General features: G+C 39.5%; 1 protein-coding gene across 9 annotated transcripts in view; it reads right to left on the bottom strand.

Annotated features, from left to right (window-relative positions):
* ENOX1 (ecto-NOX disulfide-thiol exchanger 1) overlaps nucleotides 1-18281 on the bottom strand; it is a 619238-nt gene that overhangs the window by 131763 nt on the left and 469194 nt on the right. For all 9 annotated transcript variants that reach the window (XM_037741175.1, XM_037741173.1, XM_017536114.2 and 6 more), the window contains 2 exons: nucleotides 12708-12814; nucleotides 8666-8783 (listed from right to left, as the gene is read on the bottom strand). In XM_037741175.1, the coding sequence (XP_037597103.1) occupies nucleotides 8666-8783; nucleotides 12708-12814 (225 nt within the window). The remainder of the gene's footprint in view (nucleotides 1-8665; nucleotides 8784-12707; nucleotides 12815-18281) is intronic.

Here is an 18281-nt window from a genome sequence, read left to right as displayed (position 1 = left end):
AGGCAATTCAATAAACTATCATTATCTGATACTAGTTACTATTCCTTACTATTCTTGGCTTTCCAGAATGACTGGAAATGTCTAGGTAGTATTCCTCAACCAACATGGAATTTTTTCATAGATTCTACTAGGTAATTTATAAATCAATATTTATTGTAGCTTTAATTATTTAAATAATACATGCATATATTGTAGACATTTTTGATATGCACAGAAAAAAAAACAAAAATCACTTGTAAATACACCATCTGGTGATAATCACTCTGAATATTTTGACCTATATCCTCACAGATTTTCTCCTAACATAAATTGTGAATATAACACATATACACACAATTGAAATTGTCCAAGCAGGAGTTTGTAACAGCTTTGATCACTTAACAGTATATTAAGAACCTTCTCTCATCCCATTTATAGAGTCTAAACCATGGTTTCTTTCAAGACTGCTCATGGATATACCATTAATTAACCAATACCTTAATGTTAAATGTTTACATGTTTCTAAACTAGTTCTGATAACTGAAAATTTAGGTAACTGCTTTGAGCTGCAATGACCAGCATGTCCCAAGTAGAAAGCAAGTGCCTTTGGGACACAGCAGCTCTAGAACTTACAGGGGGCACATTAAAGACCCTGCAACACCCTGCCTGAAACACTATGATTAACAGACTCTGTATTACAGCTTTTGCTCCAGAAATGTTTCTTCCTACTTCTCTGCTAGTGACGGGAGTCTAAAATAAAACTTTCCTTCTCTAGCCACTTCCTAGAAGGCTTCACAAATTGTGTCCTTGAACTGGGGGGAAGAGTTGCTGAGCTCTTGCTCCCTCTTTGATATCAAGAACATTCAATGAAGTGAAAGAGAAGGGTCTCTAAGCCATTTAGATATGGGAGAGCTTACTATAATAATAATTTCCCATAAACTTCAATTTCCAGGGCTAAGTTAGATTTCCAATTTCCTAATCGAAGAGCTAATCATATTGGTATAAATATTAAGTATCATATAATGGCAAGTGGAATTTCCAAGAAAGGGAAGAAAGTAATTTTTTTGTATTAGTTATGTGACTCTTAGCTACGTATGGTTAACTAGAATTCCACAAGACATCTCCTGTCTTCACTTCCTGTGTTTGTGTAGTATACCTAGCATCTTCAAGTCTTTGATGAATGAAGCTTATGTGCAGCAGTGTTAGGAGTCAAGGTAGAATAGTTTTATGTTATCTACTGTGTTTTGATGAACAATACAGTATAAAGGCAGGGGAGAATTAGGACAATGATGATCATAAACAGCACATCACAATGCTAAGAGGTTGGTAACAGTGTATGTTTTATATGGCCTAGTATTGATTCTTTTGGCCAGTGTCCTACTTTAACAGTGTTATAGTCACACTTTAAGATTTCGGATGGAGAGGTAGAGAAGAAAATCAACAGATGCTATTTTTCCACTATCGACTGGCCTACATATCTATAGCTTCTCTGCCATACTCACATTCAAGGGACCTACAAGATGCTTTTAGAAGGTCTGGTCCAGTTGCTACACTTTTAATAACCTCAGGAATCTACTCTGACCACCTCAAAGATTTTAGCTTCTACTCTCAAAGGTCCACAGGAAAGAGCCTATGATCCAGGAAGAATACAAACTTATTTGTTCTCTATTTTCCATTTCATCAATATATAAAAAGAAAGCTCTTTAAAAAAAGGTCTACTTATTACACGAGGACTCTTGTCTGAAACAAAAATCACGTAGAATTTTATTACTGAGCCTCAAAAATACACAAAAAAATACAGTTAACTGTGCAAAAGAAAAAATTTAGAAGCCAAAACATTCTTCTGTAATGTTATAACACAATTTGGTTTCTTCTTTATTCATTATTCTTAGTCGTTAGGTTTTCAAAAATGACAAGGTATTACTTTTATAAGAATACAACTTTTATTTTTTTTAAATGTTACATGCTGTTAAAGTGCAATGGGGTGACCTACTATTTTCCATAAGCATCTACTAGAATCACAGGTAAACACTTGACAAAGTTCATCGATGTTTTAAAGGATAATCCCTTTTTCATAATCAGAGATTCCCACGTATTGCTTATAAATGAAAAGGGAAAATCAGGAACAAATTCTACTGATGAATTCTCTCCTGTGTTTAGCAAAGAACAACAACAACAACAAGCTTACAAACTTACCCAGATTCTGTCATCTAAACTCCTTCAAAAAAATCCTGATTTTTTCTAGAAGTTGTGCAAACCACACTTAAATTCCAACAACACTGTGTTAATTTTGCTCAAATGCAAGCTGAAAACATATTTTAACATCTCCTGTCAGAATGAGACACTAAGAGTGTCGATAAAATGACACTAAAATAAATGTACATTTAGATTTCTGTTACAAGTGGCTGCTTGGCTCTGGGAAGACGTTAGGTTGCTATAGTATTTTCCATAGCAACTTTGCATCTTATTACATAAATATTCCCTCAGTGTCCTTAAAGCCTGCTACAGAAACAGGATTAAATCTACTCTCCTATGTAATGATCCTGCATCAAACCTTACCAGAATAAAATGCCCAGAAAACATAATAAACTGTAATCTAGATAATGGTGTTCCTGGCAGTCAATAAGCATCAGAGCACTTTGGGCTGCACGTAGGTGGCAGTGCGGTGACCCTGTGCTGCTCCTTGGCCATGTGTCTTAACCTTTCCCAGGTCAAGGCCTTGGTGGCTCTGCCTTTCTGAAGGGTGGTCGCTAATGTCCTCATTCTTTTCCTCTGCCTGCCAACTGCCCATCAGCCCAAGCCCTCCACCAGGCTCAAGGGGCTCATGGTGCTAAGCAAGAAGCCAAGGCCTGACAGCAGATGGGAACATGCTGGGCTGTCACACAGGAAACCTTGGGGAGATCCCACCCAACACCAAGCTAGGATCAAACAGGTATGGATTGTTTAAGAACTTTGGCTAGGCCTCAAATGAGTTTCATGGAGGTGCGGCACCGTTAAGTAGTTAAGAGTATTAGAGAAAGTCCTTGGTCCCCTGGACACTAATGTTAGCAACACAGTTCAATCTTACATAAAATTCCAGATTATGGAAAGTTTGTGCATATATGAGAGATGTCAAGAATCATACCATTGTTAGGTGCTACATAAAAATAGCATTATAAGGGGGCTAAGCTTAAAGACAGTTTAGTCTCCAAGTGTGAATTTATAAAACAAACACAGTCTGGTTGGGCAGAAGGCGTGTTTCCATTGAAATGGAATCTTCTGCTACAGGATCAATTTAAATAGCATCTGTTTTATTGCATTTAAAAGGTGAAGCAATTTACAAAAAATTTTTTTCTACGCTTTTCAGAAGCATATCCATTATGGAAAGGGAATTGTAACTGCACACAAGATTAGGGAACTTAAAAATCCACCCAAAATAAACATTTATTTGAATTCCTTGGGCAAGAGTACCAAGATTTTAAAAAACAAAAAAAGGAAAGAAACAGGAAACCCTTGGCTCCTTTGCAAATGAAACTCTGTTTAGAGTTTAGGAAGAAAGCAGGCTACTCAGCCCTCCTTGCAACAGTTCTCTTAACATCTTTAAGCCACATTAGTTCTGATTCATCACATTTCCTTGTTTGGCCCCCTTGGATTCCCAGAAGAAAAAAATGCTTGTCTTTGATTCTGTGGTCATTGATGGACACAGTCCACTGCTCTATTTCTGTTTCAGGAGATAGTGCCCTGGGCTGTCATTACATGTGAAAATAGCTTATCCTTCTATGCTTCCACTCGACACAGACACCCCTACCCTTGGGGTCTGCTGGTGCCTGGAGCTCAGATCCCAACGTGTGGCCTCAGACTGAGCCATCTCACTTTCAGTGTCTGAATTCTCTTGACCCTCTGCCAAGTTCTGAGCCAATCTAGAGTCAGCCTTCTTTAGGTTACATTCAGTGCTTCCTAAAAGTAAGTTTCTACCAGCTGTGAATGACAAAGCCCTTTTCAGTTGGCCCCTTCAGTCAGCTGCCGCACCCTGTCTGGTATTCAGTAACCCGCTCCTTCATCTGTGCCCAGGCCAGTGATGCGGTAGCAGTGAGCCTCTTGTCAAGACTGTGCCTGATTATACTCTCCTGACGGGCATTTTTAAGGATCTTTCAGAAGCACTACCACGCAGAAAATACTTAATCAGAAGAAAATAGGTTGTCCTGCTATTCAAAGAAATCAATGGGATGGTCAGAGAGAGCCCTATTAGTATTTATCAGTATTATTTTAATGTAAAGCTTCCAGCTACATATGTAACTATTCAGACAGGCTGATACTGCTAGTTCCAACCGAATCTAATTATGAGTTCCTAATTTGATTTAGTGGCTGAAAGATTTGGAAAGTCCTTGTTTGACTTCTTAGTGAAGTTAAAAAAAAGATTCCTTTGTACCTGTGTTATGGTGAATTTTCATGAAAAATTGACAACTCAGAAGACATTCTTCGTAATTAAGAGCATCTGCTTCTATAAAGAGCTCAGAGTTTAAATGAAATGTTGTTAAAATTCAGAAACATTTGTTTGTGTTTTATGGAATGGTATAATGATTGTCTATTGAGCAAGGGACTTTTTAGTTTCACTCTTCTAAAATTTGTGTTCAAAGTACACTCATCAAATAGTGGGTGAAGTATACACACTATGTAGTGATGTTCATTGTGGTTTATACTAATTTTTTTTTATTTACTGGCTTTAGGACATACCTAACATTAGAATTACACTTTTTTAACTTAAAACACCCTGCAGGACAGGGTGCCCTGTATCTAACTCTCTGTGCCCAGGGTCCACAGCACCTTGAACGTACAAAATGTAGAAATCAAAACAATGCCAGACTATAGCTCTCTGGGCCATGGCCTGTTCACCATGTGGCACTGAATTTTGTGTGTATAAAGTTCTACATTTTGTTTGAACATGCCTCTTTATACTTGCCATTTCAATTTATTCAGAACAAATGCTCTCAGGGTTATCATCTTCCTATCAACTTCTGGGACAAAGGCATCAAAAACATTTACATCAGAAGAAGGGGAATATGAATTGAAGTCCACAGACTTTTATTGAGTACTTACTGGGGAAAAGCTCAGGGCTGGGTGTTGGAGGATGAGGAAGATAACAAGCAGAGTTGACACTTACTGAGTATTTACTAGATGCTCAACACTCTAAGTGAGGTCAGAAGTGCCTTACACGCATGGACTCATTAACTCTCACAATACTACAACGTATAGGGTTTTGTCATCTGAGGCCCTACAATCTAGGACAGACTTCCTCTTTCCTTTCTCCTTTTAAATTTCTTGTGAATACTACCCTGCCCAGCAGAGTCAGCCTGGAGGGAGGAAGGGAGTGGAAAAGGGTAAGGGAGTAGGAGAGAGGCAGAGAGAGGGAAGGAGGAGGAGAGACAGAAAGAGAAAAAGGAAGAACAGATCTGGATTTTAAAGTTTGGCTTCATTTCAGTAGGAGGCAGACTAAACAAAAATAAATTCGAATTTTTATCAAAAATTATCTTCACAGGCTTTAGAGCAGGATGCTGATCTTCTTGAATGAATGCTTCAATAAATCTGTCATCATTTTCAAATTTATTAACAAAATTGATTTTCATTTTTATCAGCATCTTAGTTTTGCTCCAGTGAACTCCTTTTCCTCTTTAAGATTCAATTGATGAAGAAGAGTGAACACCCCACCCAGAATTCTATTGTAGGTATTGGAGAATTATAGCTAAAGACATATTGCAAATTATTATATGCGGTAAAAAGCAAAAGTACAATGAAATATTCTTCATATCCAAAACAGCAAAGATATATTGAAACATTTTGATTATTTTTTTTAAAAAGTAAACCCAAGTTATCACACAAGTCCTTACACAATAAATTATGCCTTTTCTAAACACCAAACAAGTCATTTCTAAACACCAAACAAGTCAATTCTTTCCATCTCCTCCCTGCCCCCCAAAATAAAACCCATTTCAGGGTAGTTTTTGTCTGAGTATGGAGATGACAAGCAAGGCTGGCCCTGGGGGACCAAAGATGGCACAGGGAGGTGACAATTGAAGGATATTCTCTTCTGGAATTTCCAAGAATTCCTGGGTCAGCCACTACCCGGGAGGTCTGGGGCAAAATCCCACTGTTGCAGCAGAGAGGAAATTGGCAAGGGATTCCTTAAAGGATGGAGAATTGAATTCCATTTCAGCACTGGCAATTCCCTGTTAGTGAATTAGAGTGCTACATTTCGAGAGGACTGCTTCTATGTAGGTGACTGGCAGGTGCAAATGTGTACCTAAAAACAAGTGATGTGTCACCTAAGGAGATGCCACTGGAAGGTGTTTCCCTCGGGCTATAGCCTCCATCCTTCCCCTTCAAGCAACGGTTAGCAGGGATTTGTCTGAGGTTTGAACAAAAGACCAGATGGGAATTCTTGCTGTCAGGCTGTGTCCCCAAATAAGCAGGGCTGAAAGGAAGACAACTGCCTGCCTCTGGGCCAGATCTTCAGGGCCCCCGTGGAATAAAAAAGGTTAGTTGCCTTCCTTTCCCTTTAATCAGCCTTGTCCTTTCTTCAGAAACCACATGCCATGATCTCTGGTCCATCTCATTTTGAAAAGTATGAAAAGACTCTGAACTCCTCAGGGCCTGGCATTTGAACTCCAGTTCTTTCATCTCTTCCCTCAGAACCTGGTACACAACATGCCCTGCTCTTTGCTCATTAATTCCGCTGATCAAGTAACCAGACTGGTAAAAGTGTTTTGAAAGTTCAGGCCCTACTTCATGATCTCATCAGATGCCTACTGAATAAACCAAGAGAGGTGTCGGGGGATTGGCCAGCCCCAATCCTATAGGCATGTACGTGTTGCAATACCTCATCAGTGAGCGCACTGTTCAGAGTCATCATTATTCTGGTCCTATGCTAAGCAGACTATGAAATTATATACAATTCTTACTGGGGAAGCTGACAAGCTATTTAAAAAGAAACATCACCAAAACAAACAAAAAGCCACAGGTTCAAATCAGAACTTCTGACTGATGCAGCTCTTTTCTCCTACACCTACCTTGTCAGGATATTAAGCATCCAAGTTTCATGTCAACTTGCCCCTCATCCAGAAGCTTCACAAAGGATGAAAGCGCTTTTGACAAAAAAATGTATTTCTTTATTTGAAGATCTCGTTGAATTTAAGAAACACACAAATCCTTGATTCCCTTCTTTTGCTATGTGAAGGTTGGGAGAATAGAAATCTTGTGAGGAAGGTGGTCTCCTCAAATAAACAAACCCGAGAGTAAAGCAGTCCTGAGGAATCTGACATGGGCTTAGTAGGAGACATACATCATTGACACATAAGTGCTCGGTTCATTTTTCAGACAAAGGACATATGGCTTCAGAATATAGTGGCATAGTGCTGGCTTGTACGCTTAACTTCTGGAAGATTAAAATGAATGGAATTTGAGGGTGAAAGGGAAAGCTTCTAAGGCAGTGGTACTCAAACTTTGGCATGCATCAGAATTTCCCATAGGGCTTAAATCACAGACTGCTGGATTTCACTTGCCCACACCCCTGTACTCACTAAAAGTTTTTGATTCAGTAGGTCTTGGGTAGGGCCCGCTAACTTACATTTCTAGTAAGTTCCTAGATGATGCTGATGCTACTGGACTGAGAACCACTACTTTAAGGAAATTAAAGCCCTTTCTATATATGCCTGTATGCAGGAGCTTTTTCTTATGATCGCCACTCGCACTCCTGACATTCTCTTCTACAGCCCCAGAGAAACAGAACATCCTGACCACTTTGCCGTCTTGGTGACCTGATCCTTTTGGAATCTTGATTTTGGCCTCTTAATAAATTAACAAAGATCCTTGATTTCTAATCACCTGCAATCTTTCTGTTAAAGAGTCTGTAACGAATGTGTGTTTTATTCACTTGTACACGAGGAGACAGATCAAATCTATACCATCTCTGTCATTTTCTTTTTTGGCAATCATGGCAATTACGGTTCTTCCTAGGTCCTTTAGACAATACCTTTCCACTCAGACAAGCAGTCTTCCTTGGTGTCTCATGTTCTGAATGAGCTTTTCCCTTGCCTGCTTTTACAATACCAATGGATTTATATATAATTCAATGAGAGTGTTTTAAATTAGCATCTCCCATTAGACAAAGCACACCAAGCAAGATTCTCTCTAAGCTTCCCTTCTTTTTACAACCCAAGGAATGACAACCCTAGCTTGATACCAGATGGGGCCAGCTTTTTACATACAGGTTAGGTGAAAGAAGATTTATGCGAAAAGAAGTCTAATTCTCCAGCATCTTGGCTCAGAAGCTAGAAAGCTTCTTCAGGGGGATTAAACAATTCCCATGTAAGAAGTACACTGACTAAAACCAAATTTTATCCGTATTTTAGCATCAGCTGTGGCTGCCATGCTCTGGAAAAGGATTTTTATGGAAACAGGCAAATATCCCTGAAAAAAAGCATAATGGTCCCAGATCTACATATGGAGAAACAACTGGAGCAATTTAAATCACTCTGTTCCTAAGAAGGAGTTTAAAGTTCTATTAATAAAAAGCAGAGTCACTCAAAGATGAAAGTTTAGTATAATTCAAATAAAAGTGAGTTATAGGGCCATTTCCCAATACTTACTCCCCATCTGAGATTTGGAAGATCATTATGATACCTCATGGGTCTGTGGCAGTTATTGGCATTACCTGATTCATCGACTCTCATTTTTTTTGTAGGGCTGTCACAATTCTCATCATCAGACATTTCCATTTCTTCTTCGCGGCGGATGCCCATGAGCTGCTCACTTTGAGCATTCCGGAGCTCCTGCAAGTAGAGGATACCCAAATGTCAGAGTCATAGACACATATGACTTTCCCCAATGGTCTTTGGGTGTATATAACTGACATATTAACATTTAGAATCCAAAGGTTTTATCTCCCAAATATAGCCTCACCTAACCTAAAGGAGGTTCTGGAGGGTATGGGGTAGAGGATAGACCAAGGTCAGGCTGAGATTAATCCCTGCTCACCTATGACTAATTAAGGGCTCTTTAGCAAATTATTTAATCTCTCTTGAGTCTCAATTTCCTCGTTTCTACTAAGGGGATAATAACATCCACCTAGCAGAGCTGCAAAGACTACATAAAAATATCTGTTACATGGCTGGCATATGTACAGTATGGACCTAGAACTTATGGTTAGGAACATTAACAGTGGAATTTTAAAAAGGACTGTTCTACCACTCACCCACTGTGTGTGACATTAGAAAGAATTCTTCATCTCTATTAAACTAAATTGCTCCCTGGAATATTATGATAAAAATAGTTTTGAGGATGAATGAGTTAATGCATGTACAATACTTAGTATCATGCCAGACACCTGGTTTGCTAAGTTGATAATGCTGGAAATTATTATTTCTCATGCAAACATGGTGCCCCTGCATGTGCGTATGTGCACATGTGTGATCACATATGCACAAATATAAGCACACATACACCATCCAGATAACTAAATTTAAAATTAGTAAGATGTTAGGGAATAAAACACAAACAGATGCCTTTTCTTTTGTGCTGCACATGGTCATGTAGGGGTTATTGTTTTTGTTGTAATTGTTGCTTTAGCATCACGTTTAGAGCCACAGATCTTAAGATCACATCTTACTTTCTCCACTTATTAGGGGAGTGACTACAATCAAGTTATTTAATTTATTTGAGACTTTGTCTATTCACTCACAAATGAGGAATAACAATACAAAGCTGTCTGAATGCAACAGCATTTGTGAAAACTCATTGTAAAGAGTAAAGAATTATATAGTAAATTTCTTACTACTGTGCCTAAAATCAGGACACTGTAATCACTTTTGCTAAATATTTATATTATTTTGTATCAAGCTGTATATTACATATTTGTGAATCCTTCCTTATTCATTCTGTTCTCTTACATGTACTGTCTTCAGAAATACTTAAAACGGGAAAGGCTCCCTTATTCTTTTTCCCTCTGTAAAGTCTCTAAATAAAAGTCAAAGTTACAATAATTTCATTTTATGATCAATAAACATATGAGTAACAATAAAAGTAAATTACTACACCTAATTTATTAGTGGTATGACTTTAAACATGGTTCCAGTGCCCATTTGATGGACATGCAGATATCACTTCATGTTATGGGTTCTCTCAATTCTTTACTCTCCTTAGCTCACAGATTTTAACTATAGCATGATGGAGAAGAAATTATTTATTGCTAACAGCATTTGAATGATCAACTATGTACCCTGGGAATCACCCGTGCAGAAGACAGGGAAGGGGGAAAGCAGAGAGACAAGGTCTGGGGTGGGGTCAGGGGCACCAATCACAGGGCAGATCTAAGAGGCCAGAGGGACGGCAGACAAGGCTTCCTTATTTGATTATGCCACCCAGAAGAAAGAGGTGCCAATTCCATCTTAAATAACACCATCAGGCATTGGAGGCGGGTGTCACATGTGATTAGTGGGGAAATTTTTAGGCTGTGGACAGCTAATTTTTCTACTGACAAAGAGCCCAATTCCCAAAGAGGTGGCCTGAAAACACTTGAAACAAGGAAAAGTCAGGTGGAAAGAATAAATGAGGCTGAAAGGGCCTGTTGTTTAGTCCTTGCGATTAATGACACACTGTCATATGGTAGTTGTTCTTGTGGGAAAGGGTGGTGGAAATGAAAAAAAAATTGAGGAAAAAAAAAAGCTGAGGGTGTTTCCACAGGGTGCCTCTGGTTCAGCATTAAATCACTAGTACACTCTAATAAATCTGTAGAGGTGTTGCAGATAATTAACAGATGCTGTACATTGGAATGTGGGAAAAAATCAAGCCAATTATCAAGCTTATACGCAACTGAGAAATCATCCACAATGTTAAATTACCAACTGGTATTTAATCAATTAAGTGACATGCGGGAGAGAAAATCACAGCTAATTTAGAATTCTGTGTCCTAACATATATCAAAGAGGTGGGAAGAGTAGCAGGAAGGCATAAACACCCTTCACAGGAGCACCTTTGACAGTTGCACTCCATCTGTCCCTCTAGAGCATCACTTCTGCCTCCTAGTACCAAGCAAAGCAAGCAGGCTTCCTTAGACCTGCATGGAAGCGTTCACACATCCTGCTCCCCACTGTACCCACGGGAGGAGGCAGGGCTAAGCAAAGGTGAAAAGTTGAGACAGATGTGGTGGGAAGCGTGATTCAGATCAGTAAGTGACATTTGCTGACACATTCTAATGATGGCCTTTTTATGCTCAGGTTTATTATCAGGCCACCAGCCTGTCTCTCAACACTCCTTTTAATCATGTTTGGTTTTTATGTGAAGAAATAAACAATTCACAGACTGATCATTCCCAAATCTGAATCATCATTTATGGACTCCAATTTGTATTTTCATAACCCTCAGTTTGTATACTGTATCACAAACAGAGGACTCTTTTTTAATCCTGAAAATCAACCTGGACCTGGGTCTTAGGTCAGAGTCAGGGAGAACATCAGGAAAGCATCCTTCATTTTTCTGGCCCCTGAAAAATTAGACAGAAATCCCACCTCTTCCTTACTCATAATCCTGAACAGAAAAACAGAACTGTATCAGTCACCCACCACCTTAGGCATTAGTGAACAAAATAAAAAGTGTCCTTCTTAACAATAAATTGCACTAGCATTTTAAGTGTCACATTATTGTGAAGTCATTCGGTATTCACCATAATAACAGTGATAATAAAGAATTCATTTGGTATTCATGTGGATGTTACATCTAGTGCTATTGGTATTCAACTGTAATTTAGTATTAGCTAATGGGCACTTAAAATGCTACCCAAATGATTGATATCATAGTACTCTGTGGTTCCTTAAACTCTATATATATAAAATACTTATTTTACAAGTGTGAGCCAAAATCATTAATAAATAAACCTTACCTTCCATAAGTTTGGAATTTTGAAAGAGGGGAATATCATTTAGAGAACTTTAATATTAACATGCTAGAGATGGAGAGGCATCCAAATGAAAAACATTCTTTCATAAACAAAAAAGAAGCAAAGACAGTATACTTACTTTTAAAGTACAGGTTCAAAGGGTACACTACTCTGTGGAGTTAAAAATAACAGCTGGACGACCAATGACTAATGACACATTTTGGTCCTTCTAGGTGACTAGGTCAAGTTCTAGACTGTTCTCTTGGGGGTAGATACTCACACTTCACACATGCATGAATGCCGATGGGTGGACCCAGCTGGCCTAGATATTTACTCCCCTTACAACATTGGCTCTGGGGAGAAGTGTAATAGGACTTACTGGCTAGCATAGGGGATTATGATGAGAAAATATGGACAGAAAGTTGTACTTGTCCAAAGAGCAAACTGTCAGCATCACGTAGAACACTAAAAAAAAAAAAAACCCTCTGTATTTAAAAGTCAGCTTTCTATTGTAAGTTACACTTTTCTTCAAAATAATTTGCTAGGCAAAGTGTCTTGGTTTACTTCTGAGATCTTTACTATGAATGGGGAAAATTATTTTCTCCCATAGCAGGGGAGAAAAACACTCTGTTCTCATAAGTGTTAAGTCAGCTGCTTTTTTGGACAAGGAACAAATCTCAGCTGCATTTGGAGCTGACAGTGAGACCAGACAATGGCAGGCAGACTGCCCACTGTAACAGAAACCATCATGGCTGCAGCCACGCTATTCTCTGCCAATCCAGCTGTGTGATGGTGGTTAAAAAGTAATAATAAAATCACCAACCTCAGAATGCTTTCGCCAAATGTCTATGTTCTTGCGCTGGGCTTTCGAGAAATGGTCCCAAGCTTTTTGTCTGGTAGAAGCGTTGAAAACGGCCACAATCTGCTCAACTTTGGTGAACAAGGAAGTCAAACAAGACAAGTAATTTATGTTGTGATCACTATAGGGAAGCAAAGCAAAGACACTAGGAGTCTATGGATGATGTCACAATAGAAACAACATCATCAATATCCATCCAATTTGTGCCTTTCGTACTTACATTTTAGCAAGGTTGGGGATGTCTCCCTTCAAGTCTGCCTCCATAACTTTAGGTTAAAACAGATTCTAAGTAGGACTGGGAAAGGGCACGGGCATCTACTTCCAAGCATTCTTTAGCTGTTGTTTCAATATGTGATTTGGTCTATCTATATACCTAGATCTATAGATATATAGACACTGGTGTTGGCATCCAGATATACAAAGTAATGCCAGGGTTGGGTATGGAGAAGTGAGGCCAGGGAGAAGTGGCTGAACGAAGAAGAGCCAATCATATATTATTTTTCCTTTTGGTATCTATCTCAAGGACTCAATCACAGTCCTCTCAAGACATTATCGTGTCCAAGTTCCAAGTTGGGACAATAAATAGCCATACCATATCGCCCCTCAATCTCAGGGGGTCATTCTTCCTCCTTGGCTCCTGTTTCTCCCCCTGACTGCTGCCAGCTCTCCAGCCCTCTGGCAGGGAACAGGCACCACAGCCTCCACATCAAGACAGACCAAAGCTCACCCAACCAGCGGCACTGGCATGCAGGTCTTATTTCAACCACCATAGGGTGCCCTCCATAGCTCCTCACGATCACATTCCATTGTCACTTTCATAAGGCTCTGGCTCCCAAACCACTTGAAGTTCTAACTTTACCATCTTGACTTAATTTAGCACTTCTGCTGCTTCCAGACCTGGTGCTACTGGACTGGTAAATGTTGAGAGGTTGTGAACAAAACTACCTAGACAAAGGCATGGGCACTTAGTAGTGGGTATTAGGGGTGGGGCTAACTGTAGACTTAATCTTGCTTAAACAGTTATTGATCCAGTAAGCATGAGATGAAGGAAATTAAAGCATTGAATTAATCGTATGATTAAAACTAAACTTCTAAATTTTTAGTTAGGAAGGCATAAAATTAGGTTCTCAAGGATTCTAACACCCTATCAACATAAATCTTTCATAAGTGATTCCCAAGGCTCTATTATAAAAAAGGACATCAAAGCTCTTCCAAATCTTCTGGTGTCCAAAGAATGTCAAAGAGCGATAGATTAATCCCCACAGAAGAACACTTGGTGCCATAATTTTTAAAATCAGCACACGAAATAAGTGTATAATGGAACAGAAGGAAAAAAGCAAATTCCATTCACTTACAATATCGTGAATATTTTGTATGCTGATGAGGAACTACTTCTCAATCTACGGCTAATTTTCACAGCGGGCTTTTATCTTTTTACTATTAATATTTTTACTATTTTCCACTTCAGGAGAACCCCAACCCCAAATCTCCTTATTTAGCAAAAGCTGCCATCATGTCACATGATAAATTTATTTCACTCAATTTTAAGAGGAGGATTTGCCTTCACTTTGGCTCATACTCTCTTTGGGCACATGCGGCTTCCGTCCCTGACCTCACCTGGAAGAACTAAATATCAGACTAAACACCTGGGGCTGCTCTCAGTGCTGGCCTTCAGCTCACCACTGACCCTTAGTGCTCTGGTTGGCTGCCCTGCAGCATGGCCAGCAGAGGAGAGAATCTGTTCTGGCAGATCACTCGGGCTTTTCTGTTTTGTCTGTACACAGGCTGGGATCATTGAGAATTTCAGCTGCCTTCTGTAGGGGCAACACAGAACAGTCAGCCCCAAATCTAGGCTGGCAGGAGTGGTTATTAAAAGAGTAATAGGCTTCATTGCTTATGACAACAGAGCTCTTTGGCATCATTTAGAAGGGGAAGAACTACGATGTCCTGTCACCAGTCTTAAGGGGAAAGGACAATAAGGGTTGAGACTGTTTGGGTGGTAATAGTGAAAATTCTGACATCAATCAGAGAAGGCTGTTAATAAAAAAAAGAAACACTAAAGAAAAGTATATCTGATCATAAACATGTGTAAGGGGTCAGAGAGAAGGAAGGTAAGAGAGACTAGTAATGCACCTGGAGGAGTACAGAATAGAAAGCACTAAGGAGAAGGGCCCAATGGTCCACCTCAAACAAATCTCCCAAGCTTAATTTTTGTTTCTTAATGCGATCTAGGCTCATGATAGAGCCTTAACTCTGTAGGGTTCAGAGGAATTTGTTTTTCCCTTTAAGGAATAACATTTCCAATAGAGCACAGGTTTAGGGGTAAAAGGCGATCCCCTAACATCTACTCAAGCCATGTGCTATTAGATATTTCCTGTTTGTGGCTAAGTGCCTCAGTTACTTAGAACACATTATTACCATATCCCAGGGCATAAGTTCAGTTGATTCATCATTCAACAAACATCTGGATTCCTGCTAGGTACCAGGAACTTGATTAATTGCTAGAAATATATGATCAAGGCCCAGTCCTGTCCTTGATGCAATCATAGTTTCAAAAGAGAAAGAAAGACAAGCAGATAATTATCCTGTGTAACAGAGGCACAGGTGACAGCTTTGAGGACACAGAGAAGAGCATAACTAAGTAGACTAGTGGAATTAGAAAACATTCCACAAATAAAGCAACATTTCTGCCACGTCTTAAATAGTGAAGCAATGCTTGCTTGGCAGAGAAGGCAGAGAAGGCAGAGATGGCCTGTTCAAAGGCTGGTATAGTTGTGGGAGGATGAGTGAAAGTAGCTATAGGGCTGGGGCTAGTGCTAGGTATGAATTAAGAAGGACCATGTATGCTAGCTCTGATTAGAAACTTTATATTGTAGAATTGGCTTGGGAGGGCTTACAAAGGAATGAATCAAGGCAGAGGCTCTGGCACGGAGTGTGGTACAGGCAGTCATTTGACAGGGAGACTTAATAGGAGGAGGCAGCTGACTTGCTACATGGGAAGAGGAAGAGGGGTGGGAGATCACAATGACTGGAGCTGGGAAGTACGTTCCAAACTACATGAACAAGCATAGGTGAGGGCTGAGAAAGAAGATGAGGAATTTGCTTTCGGACATGCTGAGTTTGAGATGCCTGAAGACCATCCAAGTGGGGCTGAAATATGGATTAGGGGTTCAGAAAGGAGTCAGAATTCAAAGAGATGTATCGGGAAATTTCTGGACCATTCTCAATTTCTTGTATTCTTTTTAAAAAGGGTAATTAATTAGATGTAAAACTAAGCGGGATTTAATAATTTTCTTATGAACTTTTACACTTTTTTCCCCTATACCAATCAAAAAGCAAAACAAAACAAGACAAAATCCAACAAAAACCCAATAACTGTGTAATTCAGCTGAGGTTTGGCAACTACGCTCACATGTCCCAGTTTACTTCTCTCATTGCTGCACACACTGTCCCTGAACCAGCTGTTTGTCTTGCAAATGGAAGTTCTTGGGCATACACACAAAAAGGACTCTGGAGGAGTGCTTGGATCAGCATTAATTCATGAGCATTAGAGAAAACGCACCTCTGAGAGTATGCCGTAATGAATGTCATTCAAAGACAGCATATTTTCAAACTCATAAATCAAGATGACTTCTAGGACTGATGTAAATACACTATTCATTGCTTACAGCAGGAAACATCAGAGAGGAATCCCATGAATTAGATGACCACTTACTACTTCTCTGGTATAATTCATACTACTTATTCTATGTTAAGTAGTTACTATCCTAACAGGCTCTTCAAAACTTTGCTTCTCAGAGGAAGTTATAACCAGCAAACAAGACAGCATTGGCATTTGTTTAAAAGAAGCGGCTTACAGAAGGTGTGCTGCAGGCAGAACAAATTGAGATCAACTCCCTGTCCAATGCCTTCACCACCTTAGCGGTCTACAGAGTGGTGGCCAGAGATCCCACACAATCCTGTATCAGACAAAAAGCAGACATCCTGTTCCAATTGCCACCTGATTTGTTCAAGGAAGTATACTCAAAAGTTTTGCGGGTAAATTGTTTTTTCTTTGAGGGATAACATTTTCCCAAATTTCTATTAGCAACCGAGAGAGCGCTCCATCAGAAAATTTAAATGTACCCCCTCAAACTTTGCAAATCTTTCCCCCCAATTCTATGTTTTAATTTTTTGCCTAAATTTGGTTATTTGAGGATCATAAGAAAAGTAAAAATGATAAATTCTTCAGAAATACACCTGAATGCCAGTCTTAGATATCACAGTAGAGTCCCTAGTATATCGAGGAGCTATAAATGACCCTAAGGGCAGGATAAACAGAGCCTTGATGAAGTTGCTAATCACTCCATACAGCTGCAAACCCTCACTAGTGGTTATTCATTCACTTACACATGTGTTTGTGTGGAGATATGTACACTCACCGAACATACACGTTACACACATACATGTATATATGCTTCAAATTTTAAACAAATCCATAAGACTAATTTAACAACATTTTTTGCATTTTTCCCAACCACAAAATGTTTGGACATTTGGTGAGTTTAGGGCACACTTCTTACTGATAGAGAACTTTACAGACCATCATGAGAAGCAACAGACTTTAGTCTTTCAGGGAGGGACAGCTCAGAACAGGACATCCTTTTATCCAGAAACAGTCCACACTGAAGCACACTCCCTGGGAAAATGCAGCCACTGAGCACAATTGCTCAGATTTCTGGGCTGCACAAGACGCCTGAGTTTTGAGCTCTGGGCAGGAATGCATGGGAAGTGATAAAAGAGAAAGGTTAGGGTCCTCCAGAGAACATAAACGCAGCCCTTTTCTCTTCATGTCCTGTCAAATGTGTTCTTTCTTACAGGCCCTGCACCTCTTGTATTCCTTGTTCCAGCTAAATAGCACTGAAAGAGCCTTAATCCAGCTAGTGTCCCAAATATCTGGAGAAACTGATTAAGTCCTTACAGGCAGTAGGCTTGCCTAAATAAAGCACCTCAAACAAATCTTCCAAGCTTAATTTTTGTTTCTTAATGCTATCTAGGCTCATGATAGAGCCTTAACTCTGTAGGGTTCAGAGGAATTTGTTTTTTCCTTTAAGGGATAACATTTTCCCAAATCCTCTATGAATAGCTCATGAGATATTTTCAAAGGCATATAACACAAATGAAATAGTTGACCTCTCCCTCCCCAGCTTGTTTTATTGTTTTTAAATACTAACAGCTAGGGGAGAAGGGACAAAAGAAAAGTATAAGGCTTTAGATGTAGTGCTGGAATACGTGAGCCTTGGCTCTAGACTGAAGAATTATAATGGAGGGAATGCAGTAAGTGATTCCAGTTCTCAGGACACCCGGAGGAGCAAGACAGCGTCCAAGGGAGGAGCGGTAAGTGTCGGACAGCACATAAGAGAGATTCCCAGACAGACTCCAGCACATTCACTCGGGTTCTGGCTCCTGAGCACAAAGGAGCTGCCAGTCAGTCTGGCAGAAAGCCCAGGAAACAGAGAATGAATATGGTCAAACCCATACTTTAAGGAGGCATGGACC

The sequence above is a fragment of the Cebus imitator genome, unplaced genomic scaffold (genome assembly GCF_001604975.1).
Source record: "Cebus imitator isolate Cc_AM_T3 unplaced genomic scaffold, Cebus_imitator-1.0 Scaffold96, whole genome shotgun sequence".
In the NCBI taxonomy this organism is placed as follows: Eukaryota; Metazoa; Chordata; class Mammalia; order Primates; family Cebidae; genus Cebus; species Cebus imitator.
This window is presented reverse-complemented; position numbering and strand designations above follow the sequence as displayed.